Source organism: Gorilla gorilla, chromosome X (assembly GCF_029281585.2).
Source record: "Gorilla gorilla gorilla isolate KB3781 chromosome X, NHGRI_mGorGor1-v2.1_pri, whole genome shotgun sequence".
NCBI lineage: Eukaryota > Metazoa > Chordata > Mammalia > Primates > Hominidae > Gorilla > Gorilla gorilla.
Window position 1 is genome coordinate 81,759,492 of NC_073247.2, and position 15,051 is coordinate 81,774,542.

The 15,051-nt window shown below is 40.1% G+C and overlaps 1 protein-coding gene across 4 annotated transcripts in view; it reads left to right on the top strand.

Annotated features, from left to right (window-relative positions):
* Positions 1 to 15,051, top strand: part of EDA (ectodysplasin A) — a 427,402-nt gene that overhangs the window by 335,420 nt on the left and 76,931 nt on the right. For all 4 annotated transcript variants that reach the window (XM_019019846.3, XM_019019847.3, XM_055376126.2 and 1 more), the window contains exon 2: positions 13,928 to 14,033. In XM_019019846.3, coding sequence (XP_018875391.1) covers positions 13,928 to 14,033 — 106 coding nt within the window. The remainder of the gene's footprint in view (positions 1 to 13,927; positions 14,034 to 15,051) is intronic.

The following is a 15,051-nucleotide window of genomic DNA, read 5'->3' on the forward strand; positions in this document are numbered from 1 at the left end:
TTGGATTTCATTGAGCTTCCTCAAAACAGCTATGTTGAATTCTCTGAGAAGTCACATATCTCATTTTCTCCAGGATTGGTCACCAATGCCTTATTTAGTTCATTTGGTAAGGTCTTGATGCTTGTGCATATTCATCGACATCTGGGCATTGAACAGTTACGTATTGACTAGTCTCCGCAGTCTAGGTTTATTTGAACCCATCCTTCTTGGGAGGGCTTTCCAGTTATTTGAAGGGACTTGAGTGTTGTGATCTAAGTCTTTGGTCACTGCAGCTTTAGGGCCACCCCAAGCGCAATAATGCTGTGGCTCTTGCAGACTCATAGAGGTACCACCTGGTGGTCATGGGTAAGATCTGGGAGAATTCCCTGAATTGCCATACAGAGACTCTTGCTCTCTTCCCTTACTTTCCCCCAAACAGAGTCTCTGTCTCTATGCTGAGCTGTCTGAGGCTAGGAGAGGGGTGACACAAAGCACCACTGTGGCTACCACCACCTGGACTGTGCTGGGTCAGACCCAAAGCCAAGATAGCACTGAGTCTCACCCCAGGCCTGTGGTAACCACTGCCTGGCTACTGCCTATGTTCACTCAAGGCCCAAGGGCTCTACAATCAGCAGGTGGCAAATCTAGCCAAGTGTACGATATTCCATTCAGGGTGGCAAGTCTCCCTGGCCCCAGACAGGTCCCACGATGCCATCCAGGAGCCAGAACATGGAGTCAGGAAGCATAGGAACCTACTTGGTGCTCTATTCTACTGTGGCTGAGCTGACACCCAAAGTGCAAGACAAAGTCCTTCCCACTCTTCCTTACCCTTTCCTCAAGCAGAAGAGTCTCTCCCTGTGGCTACCACTGCCTCAGGCCCATGGTGAGTACTGCCTGGCTATTGCCAGTGTTCACTCAAGGCCCAAGGGTCTTTAGTCAGCTTGTGGTGAATGCTGCCAGGCCTGGGACTCTTCCTTCAGGGCAGTGGGCTCCCCTCTGGCCCAGGACAGGTCCAGAAATGCCATCCAAGAGCCAAGGCCTAGAATTTGGGACCCCAAGAGCCCACTTGGTGCTCTACCCCGCTGTGGCTGAGCTAGGACCTAAGCTGTAAAACAAAGTCCCTTCTACTCTTCCCTCTCCTTTTGTCAAGCAAGAGGATTCTCTCATAGCCACCACAGTTGGGAATGTACTGGGCCACACCTGAAGCCAGCACAGCTGAATCTCACACAAGGCCTGTGTTGAGTACTGCCTGGCTACCACTGCTGGTTTTTCAGGGGCCAAAGGCTCTTCAGTCAGCAGGTGATGGATTCTGTCAGGACTGGATCCTTCCCTTCAAGGTGGCAGGTTCCCTTCTGACCCAGGGTGTGTTTAGAAATGTCCTCCCGGAGCCAGGGCCTGGAATGGGAGCCTTAGGACTCTGCCTGGTACCCTATTCTACTGTGGCTGAGCTGGTATCCAAGTTGCAAGACAAAGTCCTCTTTATTCTCCCCTCGCCTCTCCTCAAGAAGAGGGAAGGAATCTCTCCTGGAGCTGTGAGCTGCACTGCTTTTGGTTGAGGGAGGGGTGATGCAAGCACTCCCTTGGCACCCCAGCTGATATATCACTAGATTATGTGCATTCCAAGCTGCTGTCTCCAAACCCAGCACAGCACCAGGACTTGCCCAGGAATTGCTGTCCTTGTGGCCTAGACTGCCTTTAAAGTTTATTTAGAACCCCAAAGCACTTTAGCCTACAGTATTAGGGCTTGCCAGAACTCGGGTTCCAACCACTGGGATGGACGGTTCCAACCACTGGCTAGCACTGGTCTAATGCTCCTTCCATGGTTGCCAGCTGAGTTCTGCCCCAGGTTGCTTTCCGCTGTGACAGGGCAGTACTGAGTTTCAATGCAAAGTCACAATCACTGTGCTCTCCCTCCCCAAAGTGCAGATTCTCTCTGTGCCACATGGCCACTGTTGGGGGATGGGTGAGAGGTGGCATAGGTGGCTTAAGACTGTCTTTCCTACCCTCTTCACTGCCTCTTTCCTTAATATGATGTTAAAACTAGGTACTATGATCACTCATCTGATTTTTGGTTCTTATTAAGGTGGTTTCTGTGTGGATATTTGTTCAATTTGATGTTCCTGCAAGGGGAGGGGATGATCACTGAAGGCTTTCATTTGGCCATTTTGCTCCACCTCCTCCACCTCTGTTTGTCTGTTTAATGTCATTTTAATGGGATCTTGGGAGAGAGAGGAGCTAAAACTGTTTGGTTAGTTACCTTGATGCAGATAACTATATACTTGTTAAATTTTAAAGTTTATGGAGTTTCTGTGGATTTTTTGGAAAATATTTGTAATTAGGAGCAATTAGCTATGAACTGGACAAACCTACATTGTTTATCCATTTATAGAAATCAAAGGATTCGTTAGAGTTAAAGCTCTGTGAAAGAGATTAGTATAAAGCATTGAAATCTAATTCTCTGTTGCTTCATGGAAAGATATCTTTAGTCCCTAATACTAACAATCAAACAATGCATATGTATAAAATTGACTCTAATGAATAGGGTATTTTGCTATACTTCATTTCATTTGTTTATATTTTATCCTAATTTCTTTTTGAGTGGGTTGCTCCATTGAGATACTATACAAAATATTCATGAGACAACACTCAGCATACTTTCTTCACTCACTTTCATGGTCACAAGCAAGAGTCAGGAATTTTCCTCTAAGAAAATGACATTTCCACAGACATCCTAATGCTGGATTCCAGTCAGTAGCCATATTGAAAAAAATTGTCTCTCAAGACATTTGTCTCTCAGTTTTACAGCCACTGAAATAGTATTGGCCTGCCATTACGTCACATAATGAATTATTTTGTATTTACCTGAAGGGAGGCCCTGGACACACTTGGACACATGGGGCACTAAAATGCCAAGCTAGCAGAGAACAGCATTGCAGCTTTGGATTTGTCTAATCTCGCAGTGGTTTTGCTGGTCTCGTGTTTTTCTTGCCAGTCCTTTTATGCCCTTGGTGATTCTAGTGTTATAGTCTTTAAAATCCTGAATTTGTGTCCCAGGCCCTTTACTGTTTTTCCCAATCCTCGGGTTTGTTTCAGGCTTTTATTATGGACTAAATCCTTGCTGATTAACCTGCCTGCCCCTAAGATACCTGTATCTTAAACTCTTCTTTGAATTCAATCTGCGTACTTATAGCCTATCCTGCCTGACCTTTTCCTCTGAAGTTATTTACTGATCTCTGTGATTCACTTTCTATACTCACATTCCTGTGAGCCAGTCCTGGATTAATGGTCCACTGGCCACGTATCTGCATTCATATCCTTGTTATCTACCCAAGCCCATGAGTCTATTTGGACCATTGTTTCTAGTCTTTCTTTCATTATCTGAGCCCTAGTTATAACAGTTGAACTCTAGTCTACAATGTATTTCAATATCAATGTAAACTGAATATCACTCATCTTTCCTTAAAATTTTTCCCACTACTTAATTTTTTTATAATATTTGGAACATTTTTGCCTTCTCAGAATCAATAGTCATCTGTTTCTTAATTTGCTTCTTATTTGTATCCTATTCCCCTCCCCCAAGTTCTGACTGTTGCAACTCTGTTTTCACTAACTACCTCACTTTTATCTTTCCTTCATATTTATCTAGAATGTTGTAGTCAGATGTGGCTTAGGGGTAGTTTATGTGGTGTAAGTCTCCATTGGCAGCAGAATGGATTTCGTAGAATGCTATTAATAGTGAAATTTTGGACAAGGAGAAAAAAATCCTAGTTTAAATATATTGCTCAGGCAATCTCATTTTAGTCATAACGCTACTCTAACTTGTGCTAATCCAGCTTCATAAAGGTAAACTGCAACATCATTATCAAATGTTTAAGAGCCATTTAACAATTCACAATTAAGAGGTTGTGTTTGAGCTAATGTTTTCTGAATCCAGAGCTCATTTAATTTATAAGCTACTCACAAATGATTGCCTTTAGTGATTTCCAGGTACTATAAGTGGAAGAGTATGTTTTTCTCTTTATGTGCCAAAGCACCTTTCACTTTAGAAGCATGAGGAATTACAAAATAAATCAGCACACACTCCCAAGGGAAGGCAGTGTCATCCAGTGTATATTGTTGCCCTTCCTTTTATTCAAAGATGTCACTACTGATCTAATCCACTCTCATGGGGAGCAAAGACTAAATCTTCAACCAGAAGTCCTTTCTATATGACATACATACAAACCACTTTTTTTATTTGTGTCTGCAGCTGCTACTTGTAGAGCCTGTCACTGGATGTATTTCTGTGTTTGACTTGTGGTCAGCTGAAAGCCTTTGCTCAAAAAGTTCAAAAATTCCATATTGTTGCATTCCAAGCTGGTCTCTGCTGCTGTTTTCCCCAGCAGCCCACAGCTATGTTAATGTTAGTTAGAGCTATTCTTTAATACACCTTTAGAGTATTTCTTATGCCACCCCTGCTTATGGTTATGCCATAAAGCTCACCATACCAAAGATGCTTTGGTTTCCTTCTGCCATTGTATTTCTACGCATGTCAGCAAGGAACAGTGATTTAATGCTGATAGAGACCAGCTGACTTCCAGAATCTCAGTAGTAGTCATCCCCTCTTACCATTTTACATTAAGCATGACTCTGACTCTGACAATAAAACAGTTCACCAAGTAGATGTGATATCTGTGGTGGGTGAAAATTTCAAAGTCATACAAAAGCTGGACCCAACTTATATTTTCCATTGATGAGGATCAATTCAGTACGCTTTTAGTTTTTCAGCTCTGTTCTGGATGTTAGGAATCAAGCTAGACCTAGGAAACAAAAAGTCAGGGCAGGGGTCCATTTTCCCCCTTTGCATTAATAGTTTTATGTTTCTAATAACTCATCTTTCTCCTTGATGTACGTCTTAAATAGATTTCACCCTGTCCAGAGGACAAGTCCACACTGGTTCTGGACCCACAAATATACCTGCCATTGAGGAGGCATAGCTTACTACCTATGGGGGAAGAAAAAATACAATTAAGATATATAAGGCATTATTTGATAAATGTGAGGGGATCTGTTCTGCCCCAAAATGGGATCTAAGAAAAGCCAGAGATTGAACTGGTCTGTAGTACAATTTCACACTGGTGCCATTCCATGGTAATCTTCCCAAGTAAAAATACTTTTTTTATTTTCCTTTCTACTTTGTAGTTACTTGCATTGTTGGGCAGTGATTTTTAAGTCAAACTGCCTAGGAAGCAGAATTCAGTGACTGCTTTTAGCTCTATGTGATGAAAAAATGTTGGTTGTGTTTAGATTCCACATTTAGCTTTACTCCACAATTTCAGTCATCCTCTGACATATCTACAACAAGACATGGCAATCCCTGGCACTCACATCAGAGATGTCCAAGATGCCAGTTTCATTTGGCATTTGGCCTGATTGCTGCCACCACCACCCCCACCCCACTGGTGACAGCTCCCATGGGATGCTATGATCAATGTTGAATGTCCTTGTTTGCTTACTCCCAGGAGTTGGCACACTCTGTTCAGCAACTAGCACATACTGTGCTTCTATTGTTGTCACACTGTTTTTGAAACCTTACTACCTCCTATTGTGTAGTGCTATCACAGCTACAAAAAAACCACAAAATTGTTTGTATGTTGTTTGTCTATGTATATTAAAGATAGTTTCTAGTTCAGTGCCTTCCATATGGTAAGTACTCAATGTTTATTCAGACAACAACACCCTGAATGACCTTCTCTAGACCTTTTGTTGATAATCACAGCATGTCGAGTTAAGGGTTCTTATGATTAAAAGTGCGTTCAATGCCATCTTTTGTAATCATTTTATATCTATGACATATCCATCATGGATATGTACCAGTGAGACAACCCTGTTTCACTCATTGGTGCCAGGATGCTTATATCTTGCTATAGTGAAATCAGAGATTTTGTTGAATGTTTCAGGGCATAAATGGTTTAATTTATTTGAAGGTCCCAGCTGATAGGTCATGGATGATGATAGTGATGGCAGTGGTTGCAATAAGAAAAATAGATTTTATATTCAACAACATGAAAGAGAAATCATTTTGAAAAATAATAGATGATTTGCTGATTTTACAGAGCCTGGTATGTACCTGCCTCCTCTTGAGGGGCATGAAGTACCAATTTCATAAATACATTAACTCTGGGAATGATAGAAGAAAAGGTGAAAAACATTAGCTATGCAAGACTCCTATTTTACCCAGAAGAAAAAAGAGGACTTTGTTTTTTTAGTCTAAAGGTAATGAACTGATTGATAAATGAACAATACAGCTGTTTCTCAAAGTTTAGTTCAAGGATTGGGTGCACCCCTAGTGAGCAAGTTGAAAAGTCAGATTCTAGGGTTCCACCTCAGACTGACTTTAAATTTGGGAAGGGTAAGGCCTGGGATTCTGCATTTTGACACTCTTGCCTAGTGATTCTGATGTACACTGAAGTTTGAGAACCACTGACCTATAGGGTTCTCATTCTTAGGATCCCTTTGACTTGATTCCTGCCAATAGTGTATTGAATCCTTAGTGTACCTCTCCATGATGGATCTCAAAAACTAGGCCCAATTAGAGTCAAAAAAAAATCTTGGCTTTAAGGAATGGATTGGTGATAGTCCGCTCTCTGGTTTAAGTATGTCCCCTCCAAAATGTAGGTGTTGCCAATGTGGTGGTATTAAGAGGTGAGGCCTTTAAGAGGCAATTAGGCCATTATGGCTCCTACCTTGTGAATGGGATTAAGGTCATTTTAAAAGTGGCTTTATGCTATTTAATAAATGGTGCTGGGAAAACTGGCTAGCCATATGTAGAAACTGAAATTGGATCCCTTCCTTACACCTTATACAAAAATCAATTCAAGATGGATTAAAGACTTAAACGTTAGACCTAAAACCATAAAAACCCTAGAAGAAAACCTAGGCATTACCATTCAGGACATAGGCATGGGCAACGACTTCATGTCTAAAACACCAAAAGCAATGGCAACAAAAGCCAAAATTGACAAATGGGATCTAATTAAACTAAAGAGCTTCTGCACAGCAAAAGAAACTAACATCAGAGTGAACAGGCAACCTACAAAATGGGAGAAAATTTTCACAACCTACTCATCTGACAAAGGGCTAATATCCAGAATCTACAATGAACTCAAACAAATTTACAAGAAAAAAACAAACAACCCCATCAAAAAGTGGGCAAAGGACATGAACAGACACTTCTCAAAAGAAGACATTTGTGCAGCCAAAAAACACATGAAAAAATGCTCACCATCACTGGCCATCAGAGAAATGCAAATCAAAACCACAATGACATACCATCTCACAGCAGTTAGAATGGCAATCATTAAAAAGTCAGGAAGCAACAGGTGCTGGAGAGGATGTGGAGAAATAGGAACACTTTTACACTGTTGGTGGGACTGTAAACTAGTTCAACCATTGTGGAAGTCAGTGTGGCGATTCCTCAGGGATCTAGAACTAGAAATACCATTTGACCCAGCCATCCCATTACTGGGTATATACCCAAAGGACTATAAATCATGCTGCTATAAAGACACATGCACACGTATGTTTATTGCGGCACTATTCACAATAGCAAAGACTTGGAACCAACCCAAATGTCCAACAATGATAGACTGGATTAAGAAAATGTGGCACATATACACCATGGAATACTATGCAGCCATAAAGAAGGATGAGTTCATGTCCTTTGTAGGGACATGGATGAAATTGGAAATCATCATTCTCAGTAAACTATCACAAGAACAAAAAACCAAACACCGCATATTCTCACTCATAGGTGGGAATTGAACAATGAGAACACATGGACACAGGAAGGGGAACATCACACTCTGGGGCCAGTTGTGGGGTGGGGGGAGGGGGGAGGGATAGCATCGGGAGATATACCTAATGCTAGATGACGAGTTAGTGGGTGCAGCGCACCAGCATGGCACATGTATACATATGTAACTAACCTGCACATTGTGCACATGTACCCTAAAACTTAAAGTATAATAATAATAAATAAAAAAAGAAAAAAAAAGATATGAAAGTCTCTTATCACCAGGCTCAAACAAATAAAGATCCTCAATGAAGAAAAATAAAAAAAATAAAAAATAAAAGTGGCTTTACGCAGTATTCAGCTCTCTCGCCCTTCTGCCTTCCATCATGTGAGTACACAGTGTTCCTCCCCTCTAGAGGATGCAGCAACAAGATGCCGTCTTGGAAGCAGAGAGTAGCCCCCACTTCATAATCAAACCTGTTGGCACCTTGATCTTGGAATTTCTAGCTCCCAGAACTGTGAGAAAATAAATTTCTCTTCTTTATAAGATACCAAATCTCTGGTATTTCATTATAACAACATGAACAGAGACAATCTAATTATTCTTTCAAGAGAGTGAGATTTATTAGGGCCTATTATGTGCCAGGCCCAGGGCTAGGCACTAGCTATACAAAAATGGATGTGTGATCCCTTCCCTAAAGAGGCTTATGAGTAATTTTCTATGAATTATCTAGTAAAATCAAGGACATTAGCCATGAAATAGAAAATGAATTAAATTTACTCTATGTCATGGTACCAAAAAAGTACCAAATAATTGTGTGGGTTTAGATATATAAAAAATATGTTTGTAGAAGTGTCTGGAGAGTCACTAGCAATAATGGATGTATCCCTCATGTCTCACTATGAACGAACTGTTTCCAGCTGAGATCCCTGTAATTTGCAGGTGCTGTTTACCATGTAATTTTACCATAGGAAACAAGGGTGTAATCACTTAATAAAGTGTAAAGAATTAGATTTTTTCCCCCTTGAGCAAAATGCCTGGCTGTGGCCAACATTCCTGATGCTTCCTCCCTTGTGCAATAGGAAAGCAATATTCTAAAAGAGAAGACTGTTGTATTCATATCCTGCAACTTGCCTCTGAAGGCTATGCTAATGAATGCAAAACTCAAGCTAGAATTCCAGATATTTTGTGTGAGCAGCCACTGATTTTTGTCTTTACCATTATACAGAGGATAGTTTTCCCTGCTACCTCTAACTGAGATGCAAAAAAGGGCCTTGTGAATAGGGACCCTCTCATTTTAAGCAGTGTTTTTGTGTTGTTTTCTTCTTATTTTTATTGAAAAAATAGAAACTATGTGTATTAGTCCATTTTCATTCTGCTGATAAAGACATACCTAAGACTGGGCAATTTAAAAAAGAAAGAAGTTTAATTGGACTTACAGTTCTACGTGGCTGGGGAAGCCTCACAATCATGGGGGAAGGCAAGGAAGAGCAAGTCACGTCTTACATGGATGGCAGCAGGCAAAGAGAGAGAGCTTGTGCAGGGGAAGTCCTTTTTTTAAAACCATCAGATTTCATGAAACTTATTCACTAATTACAAGAACAGCAGGGAAAGACTTGCTCCCATGATTTAGTTGCCTCCCACCAGGTCCCTCCCACAACACATGGGAATTAATCATGAGATCTGAGTGGGGACACAGCCAAACCATGAACTATGTTCAAAGCATTTTCATATACAGGCAGGCAGTTCTCTTCTAATGAACACTTGACTTATGAATGTCCCATATTCATCAACAACCTCTCTTGAGGGACTTTGAACTACTCTTACTACTCATGGAAGGTGGAGTTGTTTCTGCTGTCTGCAGAAGTTTGTTTCTCCCTCAACTCTCCTCTTCTGGGGGCTTGAGTTCTCACAAGCTCCTATTAGACCCTTAGAACAGTTAATACAAGAGTACCTTTTCTTACTGCCACCACTAGGATGCAGGAAGGTGCTAGGGCCCCTGCCAGAACTCCCATAGGAGCTCAGCCCATGAGGGAGCACAAGTATGAGGGAATCTCTGGAATTGTAGTTGGTAATGGCGGGGAGGTTCTTCATCTGCATTTCAAAATATCTTTTCCTAGAAATAGCATTGTGCTGAATAGCCTACCCTTGTAGAACTTGGGTGTATGATAGATTCACCAATCTAGACCACAGCCAGAAATCAAGCAGTAAACAAATGGTTTCTAAGCCACTAGAAAATATGCATCTTACTTATTGGAAAAGCCGTTCAAAACCACACTCATTGCCTGTTTATTCTGTTTGTACATAAGTCTTATTAGTTTTAACTAAATGTCAAGCCTATAGCAGATTATAAGCAGCAAATCTGAAAGGACTGGAAAAGATGTTACAGGTAGGTAAAGTGAAATCTGATAGTTGATGGCAAGACAAAAGATAAAATAACATTAAAAAGAAGTTTAAGCACTCAAAAACCAATCACAATGAAACAGTACTTCACAGCCACCAGAATGGTGGATTGATTAAAAATACTGACAGTACCAACCGTTGGTGAAGATGCAGAGCACTGGGACCCTTTATGTTGTTGGTGGGCATTTAAAATGGTAGTCACTCTGGAAAATAGTTTGGCAGTTTCTTACAACAAATACCATACAACCCAGAGGTTCTACTCCTAGGTGTTTACCCAAGAAACATGAAAATATAGGTCTACACAAAGACTTGTACATGAATGTTAATATTAGCTTTATTTATAATAGCCCCAAACTAGGAACAACCCAAATGTCTATCAATGGGAGAATTCATAGAAAAAATGTGATAGAGCCATACAGTGAAATACTGCTACTCAGCACTAAAAAGGAATGAACTAGTGATACATGCAACAACATGAATGAATCTCACTGACAGTATGTTGAGTGAAAATTCATATTCATTCATACATATGAAAAATTATAATGGATGATTGTAATCTAGAACAGGAAAAATTAGCTATTGTGATAGAAATCAGAACAGTAGTTGTCTCAGGGTCAGGGGTACTGGAGAATGACTGAAGGGCACAAGAGAAAATTTTAGGGGGTGATGGAAATCTTGATTTGTCTTGATTTTGGTGGTAGTTACAAAAGCGTGTATATTTATCAAATCTCTTCAACCTGTATGCTTAAAATTTGTGCATTTTATTGCATCTAAATTATATATCAAATTTTTATAAGGTACAAAAATTTCAAAAGGGAAAAAATCCTTCAGAAGATCCCCCTGCTGCAGGATCTAAGTCTAAATTCCTCAACATGATTTGGCTCTTACTTAATACTCCTTGGCTTATTTCTCACCATTCCCTCTCACCTCCTACCACTTATTCTAAGCTACTTATAGTTCCAAAAGTTGTTATTCTTTCTTTTTCCTCTGAACCTTTAAGCACAGCACTCCTTTTTCCTGGAATTCCTTTTCCATTTTCCATTTATCACTAAATCATTGACATCCTTTAGGACTCACAGAGGTAGCACACCTCCTCCAAGACGACTTGTTCACTTTCAGGTTGTGTTAGATGCTTCCCCTCTTGCTCCCAGAGAACTTGAAGCTCCTCTCCATCAAAGCATGTATTGCTCTATAATGTAATTGTAATAATTAAAAAACCCTCAAACCCATAGTGGACTGAGGTCATTTAATGTACAGGCAAATAGTCCTCCACAAATTCAGTAAGCCCTGAATTAAATCACATATTATAAACTAATTTCTTTTTTATTGCATTATACTAGGCCCTATCGTATACTTTAATATTCATAAACACTGAAGTAAATATTGTTATTACAGGGTTTTTTTAGTTTTTAAGTTCACGGGTACATGTGCAGAATGTGCAAGTTTGTTACATACGTAAATGTGTATCCTGGGCGTTTGTTATACAAATTATTTCATCACCCAGGTATTAAGCCTAGTATCCATTTGTTATTTTTCCTGATCCTCTCCATCCTCCCACCTTCCACCCTCCAATAGGCTCCAGTGTGTGTTGTCCCCACCATGTGTCCATGTGTTCCCATCATTTAGCTCCCACTTATAAGTGAAAACATACCATATTTGTTTTTCTGTTCCTGCATTAGTTTGCTAAGGATAATGGCCTCCAGCTCCATCTATGTCGTTGCCAAGGACATGATCTCGTTCTTTTTTAATGGCTGCTAGCTGAAGTAAGTTTCAGCACTCAAAGTTATCAAGAAAACTCTTCTATCCAGGATGACTTGTAGAGTTGCAAATGATTGAGATTTTATTGTAAACAGCAGTTTAGTTTTATACTATTATTAGTACTTAGCTTATTTATATTGTGAGTTAAGTAACTTTCTGTGGGCTTATCAGGAGAACTAGCCAAACTTTATTATGTTGATTGTATGAGAAAATGCGTTTTTACATTCCAATCAAGTGACTCAAAAATACTACTCAGTTGAACCATGTGAAATTGTTGATTGATATTCAACCATTTTTGACAAAAATGGCAGTTTATTTTGAAATGCAGTCCTGTTGACAAGATGGAAATTACCTACACATTGATTTATTAATTTTATATTTAATACATTCATGTATCCTTCAAGATGCTAATCCTACACCTTAAGGATATTGGGTAAATCACAGAATTTTGAAGAAAATTTGTGTAGAATATTGGGACTTTCTTGGGTCCAACCCATTTTTTTTCCACTTAATCAGAGATGGAGCAGACATGAGGACTCTGGAATTGTTTATTTTTTGAACTGATAATAGAATGAAAATGCAGATTCATTTGTTCTATTTTAGGCCCCAAATTAACCATTCTATTTTGAAGATTAAGTTTAATAATAATAGTAATAGCAAACATTTATTAAGTGCATACTACATGCTAAGTACTGTTCTAACTCTGCAACTGTTTTATCTGCAAAGTACTATTATTATCCCTACTTACTGATGAGGAAACTAAAGTTTAAGTAACTTGTTCCAGGTTATACAGCTAGTAAGTGGCAGAGTTGGCATTAGAATCACTCAATCCTACTACCATGTTTACTGTTTACCTCAAGCACGTGGTTTTACCACAGTAAAGCACTCATGCTAAAAGATTATGATTCGATTCAGCAAATATATATTTAAGCTATGATTATTAGTGAAGCCAGACCCATTCACATATGAAAGATATTGTATTATTATCAGAGACCATTGTAAGACACTAGAGGACCAGGTACCAAAATTAGTCTTATAGACCACAAGTGCTATAGGAATCTCAGAAGAGGAGAAAATAATTGTGTGCTTTGTCATGACTAACTCCCAGAAGAGCATTGACAAATAGTACCTCAGTATTGGATGCACAGCATTTTGGGAACAAACCAAAATTACATCATAAATAGCAATGTGGCAAAATCATGAATGTGTAATAATGAAGTCCAATGGGGAGCAGCAAACTCAAGGTTTTCTTTCTTTCTTTCTTTCTTTCTTTCTTTCTTTCTTTCTTTCTTTCTTTCTCTCTCTTTCTTTCTCTTTCTCTTTCTTTCTTCTTCTTTTTTTTTTTTTACAGAGTTTTGCTCTTGTTGCCCAGGCTGGAGTGCAGTGGTGCGACCTCAGCTCACTGCAACCTCTGCCTCCCAGGTTCAGGCGATTGTCCTACCTCAGCCTCCCCAGTAGCTGGGATTATAGGCACCCCCCACCACCACACCCGGCTAATTTTGTATTTTTAGTAGAGATGGGGTTTCACCATGTTGGTCAGGCTGGTTTCGAACTCCTGACCTCAGGTGATCCGCCCACCTCGGCCTCCCAAAGTGCTGGGATTACAGGCGTGAGCCACTGCTCCCAGCCAAATTCAAGGTTTTCTGTTCAATTTTCTGTTCAACTCAAATTCTGAGTGAGCATCCTCAGTATGTGTGGGAAGTTAGAAATTTGTAGCTAGGCTCTCTGAATCCCAGAAATATATGAAGAAATGGGACCTGATGGATTATTTATTAGATATTCAGGGTGGAAGAAATGGGATTCAGAAATTAACCAAAATTTCATGCCTACATGATTGGAATAATAATGGTATCAAAAATAAAATGGTTTGTATAGGGGAGGGGAAGATGGGCTCAGGCTTTAGACACATCAAACTTAAGGTACAGGTAGACTGTCTATGGAAAGCTGGTTTTTTATGTTGGCTATGACTGAGTGGGGTCAACCTTTGACTAATGTACTTGTAATTTTTACAGATGGCCCTATTGAATTTCTTCTTCCCTGATGAAAAGCCATACTCTGAAGAAGAAAGTAGGCGTGTTCGCCGCAATAAAAGAAGCAAAAGCAATGAAGGAGCAGATGGTAAGTCTACTCAGTTGATCCTTTATCACTTCTGAATTATTTGTTAGTAAAAGTATCCTTTTAAGAACTACCTTCTTGGTAGGGCATGGTGGCTCATGCCTGTAATCCTAGGACTTTGGGAGGCCCAGGCGGGCAGATCACTTGAGGTGAGGAATTCAAAACCAGCCTGGCCAGTATGGTGAAACCCTGTCTCTACTAAAAATACAAAAAAAATTAGCCGGGCCTAGTCCCAGCTGCTTGGGAGACTGAGGCAGGAGAATCGCTTGAAACTGGGAGGTAGAGGTTGCAGTGAGCTGAGACTGTGCCACTGCACTCCAGCCTGGGTGACAGTATGAGACTCCATCTCAAAAAAAAAAAAAAACACTACCTTTTCAAGTGTGCTTCATCATCTTATATACTGTCCACCACAGACCCAAGGTCATAGACTGTTTCTGCAGCCTAACCTACCAATCAGTCCTTTAACATAGAACTAACTATACAAGGATCCTCCCTCCTCCAACTCCAGATACCTTCAGTCCTTTCTCAGTATGTCTGAGAGCCATGATAGCATTTGTATCTCTCAAAATCACCCTCTATAAGGGCCTCATCTCTCCTGGAGATGTCCCACACCTATTAAGGTCAGCAGGAGGATTTGGTCCTATTCTTGGAATTGACAGTGTTGTACCCTGCTAGCACTTACATGATGTGTTAATTCCAATGATAATTTTATCAATGTTGGTATCCACTACCATGCCCAAATCTGAACTAGACCTTCTAGAACTAGTTTATAAGTTTCTTGTGGGCAGAGATTTCATTTCTCTTTGTATAAGCCTAGAATCTAGCCTACTATCTGGAACATTGTTGGTGATTGTTATGTAAGTTGATGATGTTGACTGCCCCTTCAGCTAGGCAGTGATGTATCAATGGAAACCATCCCTGTTCTGGGTGTAATAGCTTTGAGTTAACTAGCAATGCATTCTGTGGGGCATAACAAAATGTTGAGCTAGCTCCTGGGCAGGGTCTTTGAATTGCTCTGATA